Source organism: Arachis ipaensis, chromosome B3, assembly GCF_059453495.1.
Source record: "Arachis ipaensis isolate K30076 ecotype BB chromosome B3, ASM5945349v1, whole genome shotgun sequence".
Taxonomy (NCBI): Eukaryota; Viridiplantae; Streptophyta; class Magnoliopsida; order Fabales; family Fabaceae; genus Arachis; species Arachis ipaensis.
The window spans coordinates 162,036-182,446 of NC_142438.1; the positions used below are offsets into that span (position 1 = coordinate 162,036).

Sequence of the window (20,411 nt, forward strand, 5' to 3'; positions counted from 1 at the left end):
TTGGGTCATTAGCTCTGTTCTTGTTATAGAAAGGAATAAAGTCCAACACCCTGTATATTTTGTCAGCAAATCCCTACAATATACCGAGTTTCGTTATCCAAATATAGAAAAGCTCGTCCTGGCTTTGGTGTTTTCAGTTAGATGACTTCGACCTTATTTCTAAAGTCGTGTCATTATAGTTCAGACTGAGCAACCATTATGACATCTGATTACTAAACTAGAGTTAGCTGGCCAACTTATAGAATGGTCTATCGAACTCTTCGAATACATTTGATATCAAAGTCGGGGATCCATCAAATTCCAGTATTTAGCAGACTTCATCACCGAATTTACTGCTCCTGACTCAGAAGACCATTTCAACGAATGGACCCTTTACGTTCATGGTGCTTCAAACCCACAATGGTGTGGAGCTGGAATCCTTCTTGAAGATGGTAATGAAATTGTCTTGGAAAATTCTTTGCATTTCTTTTTTAAGGCAAGCAATAATCAGGCCGAATATGAGGCCCTGATTGCTGGTTTAAGGTTAGCAATCGATATGCACATTTCCGAGTTAAAGGTAAATTGTGACTCTCTATTAGTTGTGCAATAGTCCAACTATTTCAAGTCAAATACCCTCTTTTAATGAAATATTTAGATATTATCAAGTCCCTCATTTCTCATTTGTCTAAATTTGAAATTCATCATATCCCGAGGGAACAAAATCACAGAGTTGTCATTCTATCTAAACTAGCAAGTACACAATCACACATTTCAACTCTTTCGCAATCTACTTTAGTTATACCAAGTATAAATCTAACTGATGTCTTAAGTGTTACTCAGGCACATGATTGGCGATGGCTGTAACACCCTACCACACAGAACTTTACGTTTAAGTTCGTAAATCAGAGTTGGTGGAGTATTATGACCTCTAAAAGTGAAAATGCGTACATAGGTATATATGAAAAGAAGTTTTAACTAAGAGCTAGCCTTGAAGAAAAATTGAACAAAACCAACAGAAAACGCATCGCACTAGAAACGATTAAGCGTAAAAGGGGAGATAATAGCGTATAATAAGGGAAATGTACGTATATATATGGAGTTCCAAAAAGATACAAGTAGCAAGTTCTTAACTCGACCTGCGAAGTAAAGGCTGGCCAGAGAATAAATATACATGTATATATAGAACCCAACTATACCCAGAAGACAAAATACAAAACCTATTTTTTCCGAAAGTCAACCTCTAAAAGGGATAAAATGTAAGTTATGTACAAGATGGAGAATATTGCTATATACATATACAAAACACTAAAAATAGAATATCCCAAAGGTAGATCTTCGCATCCCAAGGGTCTCCAGCAAGTTCAACGTGGTGTCTCATTTCCTGCATCTAAAAACAACATATGTATGAAATGAGAATCGAAGATTTTCAGTATGGTAAAGGTACCTGCATAGATAATAAATAATGTCCTGAAAAGCTAGAGGCATTCCAAAACTCCATCAACTCATATTCATATACTAAAATTTTAACTAAACCAAAATTAAGGTGATTATGTCTAAGGGTTCTAATATAATTTAACTCTTTGTTTTCTTTCTTAGCAATCCTCCAAAATCTAAGTGGAATAACTCTCAACGCCTCCTCCACCTGCTAGAGAGATCTCTCAGAAATAAATATAGACAAAATAGAAAAGGAAAGCACATGTGTATATAAAGTTACAGCAAATAGATAAGATAGCAGTTAATTAGAGTTAAGCAACTAGGCAAGTCAAAACAAATGCAAACTCAAACAAAGCATACAAATGCACATGATGCATCTCTACACTATGGCCGATGAGTCTTATATGTCGATTATATAGCCAAACCTGATATTTCAGTAGCGATTAGGGGTGTAAGTTACCGAAGCGGATCGAAAATTACCGCAAAATCGAACCGAAATTTACAACATGGAGCAAGTAAGACTAAACTGCAACTCTTGCATCTTATCCGCGTAACTCGGAGCAGAGGGACAACCTCACCTTTATCTCTTGCTTAGACGGTGTTACGATTTTCAAGCTAAAACAAGTGGATCACGCCACTGCATCTTATTCGGTGTCTTGAACCTTTATCGCTGCATCTTGTACCTTGTACGTATGGTTACGGTCTTTAATTTGTTTTTGAGTGAATACCCAACCTGGCTCTTAACAATTATCTCGAAAGGACTACGATGCTCCCAACAAAAAAAACACCCAACCCGATCCCTAAACTTTATTTTTATGGGACTGATTAGTCTCTGTACCAAAACAAAAAACAAAAAAATACTGCCACAGGGACTAATAAGTCCTATAAAAATAAATTTTAGGAGTCGGATTGAGTATTTTTTTTTGTTTAGAGATCTTGTTGTCTTTCGAATTAATTGTTTGAGCCGTTTAGATTTTTCTATTTGTTTTTCTCCGATTTCTTGGGCACTAAGATATGGAATGATAGGAATTAGGAACGAAGTTGAAAAATGGGTAAGAGAGTAAGAAAGTGAATGGGGATGTGAAAAATGCATGCAAATGTGGGGACATAGAAAAAGGTGCAAGTGTAAGGGGTTTAGGGATCGGAAATGAACGTGTTGGGGTTATGCATGGATGGTGTTGGGTTGCGTCACTCTAACTCACTCACTGTCGCTTTTTGTTGGCTTCAAAACCCCTCTTTTATTTGTTCCAAACTCAAGTGGATTATAGCTGGTTCTTGTATGTTTCGTACCAAAAGGACATTATATTGTTGTCAAATGCGTGCTGCATGTCAAAGTGAATGGATGACTGCTGTTACTACCGCTCTTTGGGACCAATCTTCTTCTTCTTCCTCTGCCCTCCATAATTCGTTCGGCTAGGAGAGTAACAAAAATGAGTTATCAAACAATTAAAAAAGTATATATTTAAATTTCAAAAATTTCACACTTAAAATTTATATTAATTCATTACTGGTTAATTTTTCTTATTTCTGCAAAATTTATATCAAACTTAACTAGTATTTACAATATTAACAAAATATTATAATAAGAGTCTAATAAGACGCAAGGGAAGGAATATAATATTTTTAACTCCACTATCTAGAAGAACAAAATTAACAACCTTCTTCAATTCCTAACAAATTAAATATTTTTAACATTCATCATGTCCATATATAGATGGTAGCTAATTGGATGGAGGTAGCGGTGCTTCTTGTATGATTCTCAACAAATGATAACGACATCGTCTTTATTTCTCGTAAATATATAGAATGACTCTCGATTATATCGATCCATACATTCTTTTAAATTCAAATAAAAAAGCAGTGACAAAACTATGTTGACAAGCATTAATAACGTTTATATAGTTGCTAAAAAGAAAAACTCTAGTTAGTCATGCGTTGCGATAATGCATAATTAACTTAACTAAATGATGATAATAAAAAATATATTCGGAAAGATAATTATTATTTAATATTTTTATTGTTATAAAGTTATAATATTTCAAATGAGTTTCTCAACTTATTCTTGTTATTTATTTTACTATAATTAAATTTAATAACTATTTGTATGACTAGTTTTTTAAAAAGTTATATTCTTACAGTATACGAGTTAAGTTGAATTTTTTGTGCAAGTAAACTTAAACCTGATTTTCTTTGAGTAATTCCTCTAGTGATAATCAGTTCAGACTGACTTGAATGCAACCAAGGTCGTGTTTAGATTTGTCTAGGTGATGAATACCAAAGCCCAAAGGGGCAACCAAAAGATAAATTAATTGTTAGGTTAACTACAATAATAATGATGATACCAAGATGAAAGTTTGTATGGACTGGCGATGAGTATAGATCTAAAAGAGTGATGTGTACATAAAAGGGCCAAAAATCCAATGAATTGGGGCAGCTTAAAACCCGAATTGGATTGATGAGGTTTCAGCTTCTTTGTTAACAAAATGGGCCTTCTAGAAAGCAAGCCCAGGTTGTCCGAATGAATCCCAAGCCTTGAGCTTTTCTCCAGACCAAAAAAAAAAAAAAAAACATTGAGCTTTTCTTGGCGTGAAAGACACCTTTACACCCCTACAACATGAGCCCCCAACCTCCCTCTTCTCCTTCACTTCTTCTTCCCAAATCTGAACCTCCATGGCTCCATTCCTCTACCTCTAACCTCCTTGTCCTTCTAATCTATCACGCTGCCTCACCTCCTCCTTTTCCCCACTGTGTCGCGCTCACTGCCAGCCTCATCTTCTCCCAGCCGCACGCGATTCGCCGGCGTCGATGCATCACCTCCTCCTTGCTGCGTCGTCGTTCGCCTAGCTTCGCGGTTGTTCTCTGCGCTTGCTAGTCGCACTTCGCCGTAGCTTGTCACTTTGCTTATTTAGTTTCAGGTAATATTGGGAATGAAATTCAAATATTGAAATATGATATGTTAACTGATAGAGTAAATGTTCAAATTGGTTTAAGACATGTAGGATATCAAATCAGTTGCTTCCAAGACTTTTAACATCGAGTTGGTTTTTTGTAGAACAAAATAATCATCAATTTAAGGACCAACTGGTATTTAAATATATATTAGACTGAAGGACTGAATTGATGCCATTTTAAATAGAGAGACCAAATTGATGTACAAACTGTTTAGAGTGTAAAGGACCAACTTGATGGTGCTAAAATCTTTGGAGAACTAAATTGAGCTTTTACTTTCATTTCATATATGTTTCATTTCATATCATATCATATGCAAATCTGCAGCAAATTTTTACAGATTTTGATGATTGATGAACTTTTATGTTGGAATTTCATATTTGGATTTAAGTTTGTACTTTTTCTAAAGATCTTAAGACTTTGGTTGATGACATTTCATGTATTACTTCAAATTTAAAAGATATTTTAAAATTTATAAGCGTAGAGATGAAACATGCGGCCGAGGCTGCACCGGAGGAAAACTGCTCTGCCAAGCCAGCCTCCAAGGGGGAGGGTCTCCGCCAGTACTACTCTGTCCACATCCATGAGCTACAGCTCTTTCTCCGCCAGAAAACGCACAATCTCAACCGTCTCGAGGCTCAGCGCAACGAGCTCAATTCTAGAGGTACTCTCCTTAGTCCTTACCCTAACCCTACCTTTACCCTTGCCCTAATCTATACATGACTGCCTTTATTATAAAATAAAATTAATGCGTTTAATAACTATTTGGTTGGATTTAGTGCTATAATTAATAATTTAAGTTAACTAATGAAAGGGTGTTTCTGTGGTTAATGGCAACTTTGGACAGTGAGGATGCTCAGGGAGGAGTTGCAGCTTCTCCAGGAGCCCGGATCATATGTAGGGGAAGTTGTGAAAGTTATGGGAAAGAACAAAGTCTTAGTCAAGGTCCGGTCTCGCTCCTCTGCTTTCTGTTTATTCTACTCTCTGTGGTGAATTGAAGCTTTTTACGTTTCCTCTCCTGTATTACAATTATCGTTATCTAAAATTGGCATCTTAATATTTACTTCGATTCGCATGTTGTCAAGATACCTAAATGGTTGTGTCATTCTGCTATAGGCATAAGTATCATTTGAACTTGCACTCTAAATCATTGATGGACATATTCTTCTTCGAAATTTTTGTTCAGTTAAGGACACCTAAGCTTCGTCTGATTTGTTACAGATCTATGTTTTATCGTTTAAAGGTCCCTTTTTCTGGATTATGGAGTGTCGTCTTTCTTGTCTACAAAACCCTTTATGTCCTTGAAGAGTGTTTTATATGGATTTGGATTATTTATGGGATGTTTTGATTATAATCACTAATGAGAATCTAGATGAAGTTCTGATTTTCCTATTCTTTCTTCAGGTTCATCCAGAAGGGAAATATGTGGTGGACATTGATAAAGATGTTAACATTACAAAGATTACTCAATCGACAAGAGTAGCTCTTCGTAATGATAGTTATGTCCTTCATTTAATTCTACCGAGCAAAGTTGATCCATTGGTCAATCTGATGAAAGTTGAGAAAGTTCCGGATTCTACTTATGACATGATTGGTGGCTTAGACCAGCAAATCAAGGAGATTAAAGAGGTATGTAATCATATAAGATATTGACTGATATGCTTCCAATATTTGCATTTTGTGAGATCTATTTATCCATCTTTTTAATCCGCATATACATTTTTTGTATATTTATATTTTAAGTGTATTCATCATAGAAAATAATTATAATTGTTGCTGAGTCTCATGTATGTCATCAATTTTTCAGGTCATTGAGCTACCAATTAAACATCCTGAACTGTTTGAAAGTCTTGGAATAGCTCAACCTAAGGTACTATCTCTTTTGAGATTGTCACACAACTTACCATGCTTCCATCAGTATATTGTACTTTTTGTTCTTTGTTTGCATACGTTTTTTCACTTTCCCCATTTGCTGACAATCTCATGAATCGCAGGGTGTTCTACTCTATGGGCCACCTGGTACTGGAAAAACGTTGTTGGCTAGGGCAGTGGCACATCATACTGACTGTACCTTCATCAGGGTATCTGGGTCTGAATTAGTTCAGAAATACATTGGAGAAGGTTCCAGAATGGTCAGGGAACTTTTTGTCATGGCCAGGTACATTCTCTTCTTATCTCAGCTTGTTATGCTCATTGTGTGTTGCCCTTCATTGAAATGGGGGGAAAATATGTGCCTGGCTCCCTGTGGCTTCACCACTTTGTGGATTGAATATGCTTCTGTTATTAGTAATGTTGTGGTTGTGAACTTTGTAGTTGGATGCTTATTAATCTGAGAATGAATTTGGCATAAATATTAATCCTTCTCCAATTTCAAGTAAGTGCCGGTTGAAAAGAGAAAAATTATACTTATAAAGAGTTTTGCATTAACATTCTTTGATTCATTGGTTTATTGGTTTGTATGCTAGGAACTATGCCTGATGAAGACATGCTTAACCATATTATGATTGTGACGTAACACTACTCCTTTCACAGGGAGCATGCTCCATCAATTATCTTCATGGACGAAATTGACAGTATTGGATCTGCTCGAATGGAATCTGGAAGTGGCAATGGTGATAGTGAGGTGCAGCGCACTATGCTGGAACTTCTCAACCAGCTAGATGGATTTGAAGCTTCAAATAAAATCAAGGTTATACAGTTTGTTTATGTTGGAGCTATACTGCTATTATGCATTCAGGAGAATTTTTTAAAACTAGCCTAGCTAGAAATAGAAAAAAAAAAGTAACATATAAACAATATGTTTCACTCTATCTTACTCATTTAAGATATATGTTTATTTAAGCAATTTTATGAGCAAGTTCTAAAGAAAAATATGCAATACAGGTTTTGATGGCCACAAACCGGATTGATATCCTGGATCAAGCCCTCCTTAGACCTGGACGAATTGACAGGAAGATTGAATTTCCAAACCCAAATGAGGAGGTATGCATAAGTACCTACTACCTTAGCATTTACTCTTTTATATACTTGTTCCAGGAAAGAAGCAAATACACTTACACACACTGCGTTCATATCACTCCTGACACTGAGTTAATCTCATGCAGTCTCGGCTAGATATTTTGAAAATTCATTCAAGAAGAATGAACTTAATGCGTGGCATTGATTTGAAGAAGATCGCTGAGAAGATGAATGGAGCATCTGGTGCAGAGCTTAAGGTATGTTTCACATTGTTTACGCTGCATTTGTCTGTCCAGCTGTTTTTAAGTTGTCTCGATCCTATCCAATTTTCTTTTTTCTTTTGTTTAGGCCGTGTGTACAGAAGCTGGAATGTTTGCTTTGAGGGAGAGGAGAGTACATGTGACACAGGAGGACTTTGAGATGGCTGTGGCCAAGGTTATGAAAAAGGAAACAGAGAAGAACATGTCATTGCGGAAGTTGTGGAAGTGATTTTTCTTTCATGTTTCTAGTACGCTGGGTATTACGTTTTAACTTTGGTACTATAATATTGTCAATTTTATGGTATAATAGTTTTTATCTTATTATTCTTATATTTATTTAATTATTTGCCTATATTTCTATATTGATTATAAGTACTCAAAATATAATAATTATGAGATTGATGGTTGTTATAAATATGCTAAATTGAAAAAAAATTATTAATTTGGAATATAATTTGAATTCAAATTTTGAATTTCTATATTGAAGCAACAAATTTGTTAAATCTAAAATATAATTTTAATTTAGAAAAGCAATAACCATATATTGCAATAAATATAAATTAAATAATAAAATTTGAATTTTACAAAGATTATAAAAAGTTATTTTAATAGAAATAACAACTTTGGTTTTGGTACAAAATAATTATTTGTAAATTATATCAATTGGATTCAAAAAATCAAAATCAATTATGAAAATGAGAAGAGATGAACAACAAACAATGATAAAAAAGAGAAAAATAGATAAAATAAAAAATATATAACAAAAATATAAGATAAAATAGTAGTTTTAAGTAGAAGAAAATATTGCAATTTATATTCACATTTACCTTATTTTTGTTATTTATCATTGTTCGTAATTGGATAAGTTATTCTTACATATCCCCGTTAGTAACTTTTTAATTGTTACCGCTAATTTAATAAGTTATTCTTTATGGTATCCAGAGGCAACAGTCTTGAATAATCAACATGTCTATCATACTCTCAATTCATCGGTGAAAAAAAAGTTCTACTATCAATTTCTGAAAAACTCACTGACAATAATTTCACTACATGGCATCATCTTGTGATTCTCATCATTTAGAGCCTCAACCTCAAAGATCGTCAATCAGCTGCCGAAATTCCAGAATAATTCGAGGAAAATGCAGCAAAGAAAACAAAATCTGAAACCACCACCTAGAAAGAAAGGTGACTAGATGGTCTAACTTCGACTACTTGGCTGGTTGCATTTATTTCAAATTCTCTCAAGAACAAGAGTATTCACTGAACTAGATTTCATGAGGTATGTCACATTCTAAATGACTATTTCTCAGAATCATCAGCTACTCGCATTCAAAGCCTAAAATCATAGTTGAAATTTGTGAAAAAGACTGGTTCAGTCAAAGAATACTTGTCTAAGATTCAAGGTTAGTTGATTCTTTGTTTGCAATTGGTTATAAAACCCAAGAAGAATATCACATTGCTACAATCTTGGATGATCTATCAGAAGAATATATCATATTCATCACTTCAGTGATATCTCGCTTAGGGACTTTCAAGGTTGCAGAGGCAGAATCACTTTTCGTTGCCTATGATGACATGTTAAAGTGATTTAAGATACCTCAAAGAGGACTTCCTATGGCTAATCTGCCACAACTACCTACTGCTTATGACTTTCAAGGTGAGTGTGGCATGATGACAGAAGAGCTAGAGGTTGTAGGTAGAATAGAGGTGGCAGAAGGAGCTTCTTCAACACTTGTCCACAGTGTCAGCTGTGTGGTCGCCAAGGCCATGTGGTTCGGAACTGTTAGATATTTTAGTAAAGTTTGTTAGTAGTCTTCACTCACTGATTTAGCTTTAATGACTTTAGATAAGAGTTTCTCACTATTTTCAGAGGAGGCAAGATTTCGAAATTCATCCTCGGTTGATGACTTACTTATAGTGGTTTGCTTTCTACAATGCCATAAAATTAAGTTAGTACCAAAAAATACACAAAATTCTAAGACAGATTTTCTATTTTCAAGATCAGCAGTCCAATCCAAATCTACAAACCTATAAAATCTAAGGATTTTGATTCTCTAAAGTTTGAATATCACTTTAAAGAATAAAATGTGATCTCTCACCATTGATTTCATAGGTAGGACAAATAATAAATATGAAAGAGAAAATATTCAACAATAGAAGATCACACTTTATTCTCTAAAGTAAAATTCAAACTTTAGAGGATACAAATCCAAAATCTAAAATCTGTACATTTATTAAAAACAATACCATAATATTTAATTTCTTATAAATATCTTACTATCTTAGAACTCTTTTGAGTTTTGACAATTGACAGCTTTTCAATAAAAAGTTAATGGATGATGCATAAATTAACTCAATTTACATATAGAAAAAGAAAAATCCTCAAACTGTTCAGACCCAAATGACATCAATTGTAAGAAAGAAATCACGGGCGTTGGCATAGGCAGCTGAATTCATGTCAACTTTTGATAATAGATTTTCAATAAATCCAATCTGTGATAGGTGAACTTGCCCCTCTTTGCTTTGATGAACGTCTATTCTTAAGAAAAAAATGGAGTATACCAAGATTCTTTAAAGTAAACATGTATTTAATTTCTTCATCATTAAATTAATTTTTGTAACATCATTCTCTGTAATTATTACATCATCCACATAATATAACATATAAATAACATATGTAGGGTCTTGTTTCATAAATAGAAAAATGTCAGATTTGGTGTTCTCAAAACCAAAAAATAAAAAATAAAAGGTAGAACATAATTTTAGAAGCCTTCTTGAGGCCATAACAACTTTTGTTCAGTTTGCACACAATAGATGAAGGTTGTTGAACAAAGCTCTCAAGTTGTATCATGTAAATGTCTTTTGTTATAAGTTGTATCAAGAATCACTCCAAGACTAGAAGTTAGGAGTGGGAAGTGAGTCAGCGCTTAGTAGATATTGCGGCTAACTGAAACCGCGTGCAGTGCTTCCAAATTCCAATGGGCTAGCGGCAGCACATGTCCATGTCCATATTTCATGGGCCCCACGCTGAGTAGGATTCTTTACTATCCAATTCAATGCCACGGGAGACGCAACATATCCAGGTACATTGTGGGACCTCCTCTATCCCTTTCCTTTCTTTTTTATTTTAATGGTCATAAGATTCTAAAATTTTCAGACCTTCAAGTAAAATTGTACATGTGAAAACTTCTTTTCATGGATCTGTCACTCTTTGTATCATTAATATTATCATGTGTTTCGATATTATTAAATCAGGCAGGACAACTAGAACTAGGTACTAGCCTACTAGGTATAGATACACCTTTTAATATTAATATTAAAATAAAAGGAAAAATAATGCCAAAATTTATATATTATGCTTATGTACATATGGATCACATAATTGACAGAAACTAATTAAACTAAAAATGTAGCTACACGGAATAAGAGCTCAAGATTATCTTCAATATCATTGTTATTAATTGACACAAGTGAAATCCACACCGATCTCTGTTGCCTTTTTGTCCTCTAAACTGAACTTGAGGAATAAAAAAGAATTGCTATCGCCTAAAAGAGGGAGCTCAATTTTAACTAAAAAATTACAAGCCTCCCATCCAAACCCATCCCTCCCCTAAAAAAAAGAAAGGAATTAAGGAATGGAGATTCCTTGCCTGCTCCATCTTCATTTTCTAATTGATATTTATTCAACCTATTATTGATGCAAAACTAGAACCAAATCTGAGAACTTGAGACCAAATTGGTCAACTCTAATTCATCTAAACCCTTAGGTGGCCTTAGACTACATCTTTCATTCCCATGCTTTGACAACGCACGCTTAAACTTGTTGATCTGCACACAAAATTATATTATTAGGACTCATAACAGTAAATTAATTAATTAGGACTTGAAATAATCTTACAGTTGCATTGGTGCAGCTGAATCCACAAAGCTGACCCTCTGCACCTCTGTAGAACCTAAAGAATGGCAAGACATGAATTTGCAGAGCCTGGCACATGGTTTTCAGCTTGTCGTAATTTACTTTCAGGAATATTGCATTCGGGTGCATTTCAGCAATTTGACAGATCTGAATCCAATCACGTAACACAATCTTCAAGACCCAATTAAAATTGATTGTTCATAGATATGGAGATATATACCTTGGGATGAAGGGCTCTGCAGCCACCACAAGCAGGTGAATAGAAGTCAACAACAACCAAAGCATCACCAGCGCTGAGCAGAGAATTGAGAAGCTCTTGTGCTGAATGGATCTCAATCATGTTGGGCTTCAGGTTCTTCTTCCACCACTGCATCGATCTGCTAATGCATATACTTGCTTCTGCCTGAAACAGCTTGCATTGTTACTCAGGAATAAATATATAATCCCACAAAAAAGAAAGCAATATACGTACATGAATTGAGGTTTTGGAACTGCATAAACCCTTTTCATCTTGGAGTTTTGTTGTGTTGATGATGATGGGTTGCCCCATGAATTCAGCACTCAACGCCCTTGATCTTGCTTTACCAGCTAGTCTCATTGAAGATGGACAAGGCTTGGCTTTTGAGCAAACCATGTTCTCAGGAACACACACTACAGCACTCTTCAAGTTCATGGAGGAAGCCATTAAGGAGCAAATATTAAGGAGCAAATATTCCTGTTTTATATGATGCTAAGGCTTGTGAAACCAAAAAGGCAAAAGGAGAAAAGCAACACCAGCACCCTTGTGTTGCTATTCAATGGATAATAAAAAGTGCAGAGCAGAATTTTAATCAGATAAAACAAACAGTGTTCTCTTCCTGTGAATGAGAGAGACGAAAAGAGAGTTAGTTCAAATAACAAACACACTGGATATAATTTAATTCAATAAGGTGGTTCCTTTGATGCGCTGTCTTTTTCTTTTAAAAAGCGAAACGAGTCAATCAGTCAATAAATAACCTTTATCCGTTTGAGAAAATTTACTACTAAAAAGAAAAGAAGAGGATGGTTATCCAAATCCACGTCAACTTTTTTTGCAGCATTATCTGCGTGGAATTGGAATTGGATTGCTTCTTGTTGAGTCACATGTGTGGCTCTCTATATGTCCTCTTAATAATAATGCTCTGCAAAATGGATAATTATTTTAACTTCATTGCCATCTTCAGCCTTTCAATTCACCTACTAAAACTAAAACTTTTTATTACACTTTCTATTCTTGTACCTCAACTTTTACAACGGATAATTCATACAGCGAATAACTAATTTTAACCACTCACAACTCACCCAATAACTAATAAAATCTAGTTAAAACGATTACGGATTTGCACAGTTACATTTAAGATTTAATGTCTTATAATTCTCTCTAGTCGATTTAAAATTAAAAAATTATAGTATCCATAAAAATTGTCAATATATTCAAATAAAATCAAAACAGAACTAAATTAAAAATGAAAATTTCGTATTTCATCTCCTCCTATATTCTTCTTTTTAACTAAGTAAAATTTTTATCTGTTCAATTATATTTTTATAGTAAACTAATAAAGATTAGTTCTTAATATCAAATCATAGTTTAAAAAAAATATTTATTGCTGAAACATGAATGTATTATATCTTGGATAATGCAAAAATATTGCAGGACTGCAGGAGACATGCATGTGTTATATAGGCAAGTGCATATATGTAAAATATTTCAATGAGAATACAAATGCAAAGATTTTTATGCAATGCAGAATATGATATAATAAAATATTTGTAAGCACCTCAAAATCTCAAATTTATAAAAAGAAAAAAATTTACACTAGCCAATACCTTAAGAAATGTACTGAGATTTCTTGAAATTATGGTCGAATTTTTTCTGCAATAATTATTGTCAAATTTTAGGTCGGAATATGTCAAGATTTTTGTCAATAATACCTGTCGAATTGTGACTAAATTCCCACAGTGATTCATAAGATTTATGATTTTCACTTTTTTTAGTTTTTTAGATCTAAAATTTATTATATTGATACTCGAGATTCAATTCCAGGATCATATTGGTCTCTAAATTATTTTTCATGTTAAGTCAATGAACGAAATGTTGAGCTAGTTTTAACTTGCTACATTAGACACATAGTTAAATAGTATCTTTTGATTTTAGCTTTTATATAAGGCAAAAATGAGATTGTTTTAAAGAATGAAGAAAAATATAATGGTTTGTATATCATTTAAATTCTTTTTTATTTTTGCTTTATTTAAGTGCCAAAACAAAATGACACTATTTAGCTATGTCTCCAACATGGTAAATCTGAGTCAATTCAGCGATTCAATACTAAAAAGGATCCAAAAACTAATACGATGACCACAACTGAATTTCAAAAATCAGTATAGATAATTTTAAATTTAAAGAACTAAAAAGATAAAAGTTGTGAATACTAACATGTGGATTTAGTCGTGGAATGGTCTATTTTAATGCTAAAATAAAGCACAAAACTTATGTAATTGGCGTGAAATGTTATCGTTGAACAGTAAACCAACTAAATAAAATACACCGTTTTCCTTAAAGAGATGCATATTATCTTTCAAATTTGTGACCCTCTCCCCATCCTCTCTCTTCTCTCCCCTTCCAGCCAGGAGCCTCACTGACCGGCCAACACGGTCCTTGCCGCCGTCGTTGTGAAGCTTTATGGCCGCTATATGCCCACCCATGAATCAGGGGTGGAGTTAGATTTTTTTTTTTTTTTAAAAAGGGCCAACATAAAAAAATAACTTGATAAGAGGCCAAAAAATAAAATTAAAGAGGTTAAAACATTAAAATAGAGAACTTTACATATAAAATTATCAATTTGGGAGGCGGCATTTCTCCCTTTAGGCTGCACTAGGCTCCGCCACTGAGCCACCGCGCGTGTGTGAGATTCTTTTCCTATGTCTGGGCTATGGAGAGGTGAATTCATTAAGTTTACTAGGGGCAGGGGCAGAGGCAGAGAATACAAAGTGATGATTGATATTGAGATGCATACAGCACAGGGAGTGTGTGAAAAATATGTAACCGATTACATACACGATATGATTATGCAATTTGCAATATTCTTGAATAATTGGAAATTTAGGGAGAAGGCACATCCACTGTTAGATCATGATATTATACACTATATATACATATTCATCACTTCACTAGTTCCTCCTTCTTGCCTGCTTCTTCAAGCTCCTTCAACCCTCCAACCTTCTCTTCTATCTCTTCTATCAACTCCTCACGCCACAATGCTTCTCTCGCTTCTGCTTCCATAATCTCTTGCTGCATGCATTCATGTATATTCGTATAATGATGTAATATAATATCCATCACTGACTGCAGCTATTAAATTAAATAAAAGCTTACCTTCTCATAAATCCAGTTTCCAGTACCATCTCCTCCATCTCCCCTGTACGTCTCCGAGTCGTAATATGGGTCCTAAACACCACAATTAATTCATTTAGTTTGTTTCAATGCTGCATATATCACAATTCACAACTTTGTTGAATGAAATTACTTAACCTTCATGGAACCAAAGAATAAGCATCCCCAAACGGTGAACATTATGTACCAAGAGTCTGCATGCATGCCACCACACAGGAAATTAATTCAAATTCAAAAGAGCTCAAATTAAACCAGATATGATATAATATGAGACAGACTTACAAACATTCTTGATGGCGTCATCACTGAGATGCACAATGGATTTAGTGGTTAACATGTCTCTCTGCCCTTCCATTGTCTCCACTAGAACTGCCATCAATGGCCAATCCCCCAAACCATTCACTTTATGCAAACAACCTCTTTTCCTCTTACTCTCTTCAACCTTACCTTGCATATATATAATGTTACGTTTCAACTGAAACTGCTTTCATTTTAAAGAAACTACTACAACTTAATTACCTGCCATGATCGCCTGAAAAGGGTAGAGCTTGAATGCTGCTTAGGCTGCAAATTCAAAACAAACGCACCTTTACTGTCGAACTAAACTAGAAATACATCATGCTTGCATTTATATTATTCAATTGTTTCCGATCTTAATTATACCAATCTTGAGGAGGGGTTGGCTTCAAATCTCCTTGTTTGTAGACAGGATTTGAAAACGGTAGTGAAACCAATGATAGCTTCAGCCATGGTGTGAAGTGCTGAGCACAAAACAAAAAGAAAAAGAACAAGGTACTGCGTACTGGTATGGTACTTACACAAGTGAGGATAAAGTGGATAAGAGTCAAGTGAAGAACCACCCTACAAAAAGATGCATTAGTTTATAGTTTTTTGACCTTTTGAGTTGGTACCACTAACTAATGGACAAAAAGATGCAATAGTTTATAGTTTTTGTTGAAATGCGAGAAAATGAAAAAGAAAATGTTATATACGCACCATCTTTATATAGTGATAAAAGAGTTAATACTCAACTTGGTCTCTGAGCTTGTATGCGAGTCTTAATTTAGTTTTTGAAGTTTTAATTACTTCTATTTAGTCTCTAAATTTTATAAACGTGCCTCACATTAGTCCTTGAGATGATTTTTAGTTCAAAAACGTTAATGGAGCGTTGAAATGGACAATCAAATACCATATTGAAATATGTAAAATGACGTAGTTTTGGTTTTAGTATTCAAATAGCACAAAATGATGTCACATCACTTGTTTTGTTAGATAAAGTTTCAATAAACACCATTTATGATGTTGTTTTTGGTTATTTGAGTGTCAAAACCAAAACGACATCATTTTACAGAATCTAGTGTGACATCCGCCTGTCCATGACAACGTTCTATTAATATCTATACATTGAAAATTGTTCAAAGGACTAACATGAGTCATGTTCGCAAAGTTTGGAAACTAAATAAAGTCAATTAAAATTTTAGGGACTAAATTGAGGCTTGTATGCAAATTTAGGGACCAAATTAAATATTATCTGATTGATAAAAAGTAAAAAAAAGTTGTCTTTTATGTTATAAAAATACAAAATTATATAAAAGGAAAAGAATAATAAAATTATCAAAAGGAGCTATAACTCACGAGTTTGTTTGGATTGGCAGTAAAAAAAGGTGAATTTAGTTAGGCTCGTGTAGTTTTTTTTTTTTTTTTTTGGAGTATATAAAGACTTTTTTGGTATATAAACATTTTTTGTTATATGAACTTTGTACGAATATCAAGTAAAAAAATTGTTAAAAATTTTGTAATAGTTTTTTTTAAGAAAAGAAAGAAACGAAATAATATAACAAAATATCATTCACATTTTATAATAAAAATATTTTTTAATTATTAAAAAGTTCACACCTAACAGGATTAATATTAACTTTTTTTTAGCTGGAATCGAATAGGATTAATATTAACTGTTTTTTTTTTTTTTTTTTTTGGAGGGGGCGGATTAATATTACCGTATGTGTGTTTTGGGAATAGTTATCTACTTATCTGGAACCCGGCCCGGTGAGTGAGTTGACATAGAGCTATAAAGAATATTGGGCGGAGTTGGAAGAGTTTTGAAGCAACTCGCAAGTGGCGATGGCAATGATAGATCTGGAGAAACACTTCGCCTTCTATGGAGCATACCACAGCAACCCCGTTAACATCTTCATTCACATGCTCTTCGTCTGGCCCATCCTATTCACCGCTCAAATACTCCTCTATTTCACTCCATCCCTCTTCTCCTTCTCCTTCTCCTTCTTCCCTCCCCCTCTCCTCCTCAACTACGGCTTCCTCTTCACCGCCATCTACGCCCTCTTCTACGCCTCCCTCGACCTCAAAGCTGGCTCTCTCGCCGCCCTCCTCACTTTCCTCTGCTGGTTCGCTTCCTCTTTCCTCGCCAACCACCTCGGATTCTCCCTCGCCTGGAAGGTACACTTCTTCTTCTTATTATTATTATTATCTTGTCAACGCTAATTGATTCAGTCTATTTTCAGATTGTGTTGGCTTCTCAGATATTCTGTTGGACTGGACAGTTTATTGGTCACGGCGTCTTTGAGGTAAATCATTTCATTACTAATCAGTAATCACCACTTTGATGCATCTCACTCATCTTATTCTATCTTCCTCTGTTAGAAACGTGCTCCAGCCCTCTTCGATAACCTTGTTCAAGCTTTCCTAATGGCCCCATTCTTTGTCCTCTTTGAGGTAATTAATATTTAATACCTTCACATATTCATTCATTATATATATAATAGTCTGCTTGACAATTCAAACAAGGTCATTGCTCTTTTTCAGGCTCTCCAATTATCTGTCGGATATGAACCATACCCAGGGTTCCAAGCAAAGGTGAAGGCAAAGATTGAAGCCGAACGCAAGCAATGGCAAGACAAGAAACAAAAGAAACTTTCTTAGCTTCAATATCTGTGTCTGTGTTTGTGGTTGTTGTACATCATATTCCCTCTGCAAATAATGGATTTGTATTATACAGACATGCATTGAAAAACAAATTACTACACATGAATCTATCTATTTTACTCCTCAAAGTCCATGTTAATCAATCATAATGAAACTGTTAAATGTGTTTCAATCACATTTGCGTCAGAGACCCGTAGGTAGTACTAATATTTGTTGTTTGGTGGTAGATCGTGGCTTCCAGGACTTGACATTTGAAATAAAAAGTACCGGTAAAAACTAAAAACAATTTAATAACTAATATTTCTTTTATAGATACAATATCTTTTAGATGTTATATTACTACATGTGTTTTAACTTGTTTTTCGAATAAATTTTCTAGGCCATCCAATTGAAAGGGACGCTAACCATGCTTGATAATTATGTTTGGTGGGTTAACAACCCGTGTGCCCCCTTATCACATGCGACAAGCTAAGCCAAAACCATAGGGTGTAGATCACTATTCACTAGGCAACTTTTGACGTTTTCATTGTGGATGCAGTCCATCTAACTCATTGTGTCTTTATTATTGGTTGGTATTTCCAAATCAGAGTTAAATGCAGGAAAAACATGCAACCATACACCACTTTCTTTTTCTTTTTCTTTTTATTTTGTAGTCATTATTAGCAAACCATAGAGCGATCACTCATTCACTGCCCACTCTACCAAATTCCAGTGCTTCATCTCATGTGCAGGTGCAGCATTGAATAGATGAAATTGTTATTTTTATATTTTTAAAAGAAAAAGTCCAAACAAGATTTGGTCGCATTAGCATTTGCATTTGGATTTGGAATTGCCTGTAGGCGCCCTGGCCTATCCCTTTGCAGCGGATTTGGGCTAAAACTGACTAGTAGGTTTGCTCCTTACTAAGAAAACATGGGCTCAAAACTAAACCTTTCTTTCTGCCCAGAATACTAAAAGAAAATCTTTCTTACCTGAAAATAGCGAGAAAGGAAAAAACAAAAAATGAGCCCATAAAAATAACTCATATGCTGACTCACCCTGTCAAATTGACATAAATATATTGGAATCATATATATTTACATATGAGCAATGTTAGGAGACCAATAATTTTTGTGATTGGTAGCTATCAAATAGCTATCAATAATAATTTAATGGTGTGAGATTTCATCTAATGACTCACCTTTCTCTACTGGTTACATATGGCCAAAATTCAATAAAATTACTGGCCCTAAACTTTTCTTTTACATATATCTTCTAAACAAAATAAGTCATGTTATTAGATATATTATCTCGTACTCAAAATTGGCAATATAAGTCAAATGGAATTTCTTATCTTTACTTGCGAGATAGAGCTAGACTCGTTTTTTTAGGAGGGACCATAATTAAATAATTAAATAATATATTTTAAAGAAGACATAATTAATATATTGGAATTATAATTGTAAAATTTCTATTTTTTCTAAGAAAAATGATAATTTTTGGGGGCACAGCCCCCTTTAAACTATATAAAGCTTCGTCTCTGTTTACTAGGCTTTGGTCATCAAATTTGAAATAAAATCTTAACCACAAATTCTCTGAAATTATTTTTGTTCTTTTCTTTAATTTAATTAACTTTTGGGTCTAATTTTATTTTAATGCCAAAAATTTAGTGAGTAACACTTGTCATGCAATGAAGACTAACACTTTTTTATTATCAGAAATGTTTGGTAACGAAAGAAAATCAACCAAAAACAATCATAACTTACCTTATTTAACATTCATTAATTGTCAACCAATTAACTAAAAGAATTCAGTAGCGGAAACACACAAATATTGTGTATTGCAATTAACTTCTTCTGCGTTTTGACATTCTTTATTCACATTTTTTTTTAAGAGAACTTATGTGTTCGACTGGTTTACTTTCAACCCTAACCATAATGTAACTGATGAGACATATATAACATGTTACCTCATCAATCACATGAATTGTGTAGGTAAAACTTTTCAGCGGCAAAGCATATATGCTGCTTTATAACAAAATGTTTCTAAAAACATGCTTTTAAATTTTTTGTAAAATTATTTGGCAATAGTTTCTATCAATAATATATATTTTGATAATGGTAAAAAATATGATTAGAGTGCTCTGAATATAATATAAAATAAGAGAAATTCTTTTTTATGGTAAAAAAAAAAAGAAAAATTCTTTACTCTGGACTTTTGAGATCATAAGAATTTTATTTTTCTTTATAGTTGAATTTTATTTGGTGTTGTCTAGTACGTATGGATAAGTCTTTAATTTTTTTTCCCTCCGATTTCTTGGGCACTAAGATAGGGGATGATAGAAACCAAGTTGAAAAATGTAAGAGAGTAAGAAAGTGAGGAAAAGAGAGGAATGGGGATGTGAAAAATGCATGCAAATGTGGCAACGTATTAAGTTAGTAAAAAGAGCACTTGCATGCCCTCCAACCATATATGCTTGCCTAAAGAATCGCATTGATGGGGTCTACTCCTATTCGCCAAAGAAAAATCCTAAAATGTAGAAATGAACGTGAACTACGTACGTCAACAAAATTGAGACTTTTGTGCA

At 34.0% G+C, this 20,411-nt stretch overlaps 4 protein-coding genes across 6 annotated transcripts; 2 read left to right on the top strand and 2 right to left on the bottom strand.

Annotated features, from left to right (window-relative positions):
• The first annotated feature begins 4,020 nt into the window (after positions 1-4,020).
• Positions 4,021-9,416, top strand: LOC107629487 (26S proteasome regulatory subunit 8 homolog A). Of its 3 annotated transcripts, XM_088508304.1 has the most exons (11): positions 4,021-4,328; positions 4,847-5,026; positions 5,210-5,307; positions 5,767-5,991; positions 6,170-6,232; positions 6,357-6,520; positions 6,895-7,051; positions 7,246-7,344; positions 7,467-7,577; positions 7,669-7,837; positions 8,523-9,416. In XM_088508304.1, exons 2-10 carry the CDS (start codon positions 4,849-4,851, stop codon positions 7,807-7,809), a joined length of 1,236 nt encoding a protein of 411 aa, XP_088364430.1. In that variant the 5' UTR covers positions 4,021-4,328; positions 4,847-4,848; the 3' UTR covers positions 7,810-7,837; positions 8,523-9,416. The 3 variants fall into 3 exon arrangements, with proteins under 3 accessions (XP_088364430.1, XP_016187781.1, XP_016187780.1); XM_016332295.3 differs by lacking the exon at positions 8,523-9,416 and having other exon boundaries at positions 7,669-7,921; XM_016332294.3 differs by lacking the exon at positions 8,523-9,416 and having other exon boundaries at positions 4,030-4,328; positions 4,842-5,026; positions 7,669-7,921.
• Positions 9,417-11,016: 1,600 nt separating this feature from the next.
• LOC107629488 (thioredoxin-like 1-2, chloroplastic) lies at positions 11,017-12,433 on the bottom strand. Its single transcript, XM_016332296.3, has 4 exons — positions 11,969-12,433; positions 11,717-11,899; positions 11,479-11,643; positions 11,017-11,408 (listed from the first exon to the last, which is right to left on the bottom strand). Exons 1-4 carry the CDS (start codon positions 12,179-12,181, stop codon positions 11,286-11,288), a joined length of 684 nt encoding a protein of 227 aa, XP_016187782.1. The 5' UTR covers positions 12,182-12,433; the 3' UTR covers positions 11,017-11,285.
• Positions 12,434-14,487: 2,054 nt separating this feature from the next.
• Positions 14,488-15,888, bottom strand: PNSB4 (NDH dependent flow 6). The gene is made up of 6 exons (XM_016332298.3): positions 15,569-15,888; positions 15,425-15,469; positions 15,188-15,347; positions 15,044-15,099; positions 14,888-14,959; positions 14,488-14,803 (listed from the first exon to the last, which is right to left on the bottom strand). The coding sequence occupies exons 1-6, from the start codon at positions 15,653-15,655 to the stop codon at positions 14,675-14,677; spliced, it is 549 nt and encodes a 182-aa protein (XP_016187784.1). The 5' UTR covers positions 15,656-15,888; the 3' UTR covers positions 14,488-14,674.
• Positions 15,889-16,933: 1,045 nt separating this feature from the next.
• LOC107629489 (ER membrane protein, putative (DUF962)) lies at positions 16,934-17,973 on the top strand. The gene is made up of 4 exons (XM_016332297.3): positions 16,934-17,359; positions 17,425-17,487; positions 17,564-17,635; positions 17,726-17,973. Exons 1-4 carry the CDS (start codon positions 17,027-17,029, stop codon positions 17,840-17,842), a joined length of 585 nt encoding a protein of 194 aa, XP_016187783.1. The 5' UTR covers positions 16,934-17,026; the 3' UTR covers positions 17,843-17,973.
• The last annotated feature ends 2,438 nt before the right edge of the window (positions 17,974-20,411 follow it).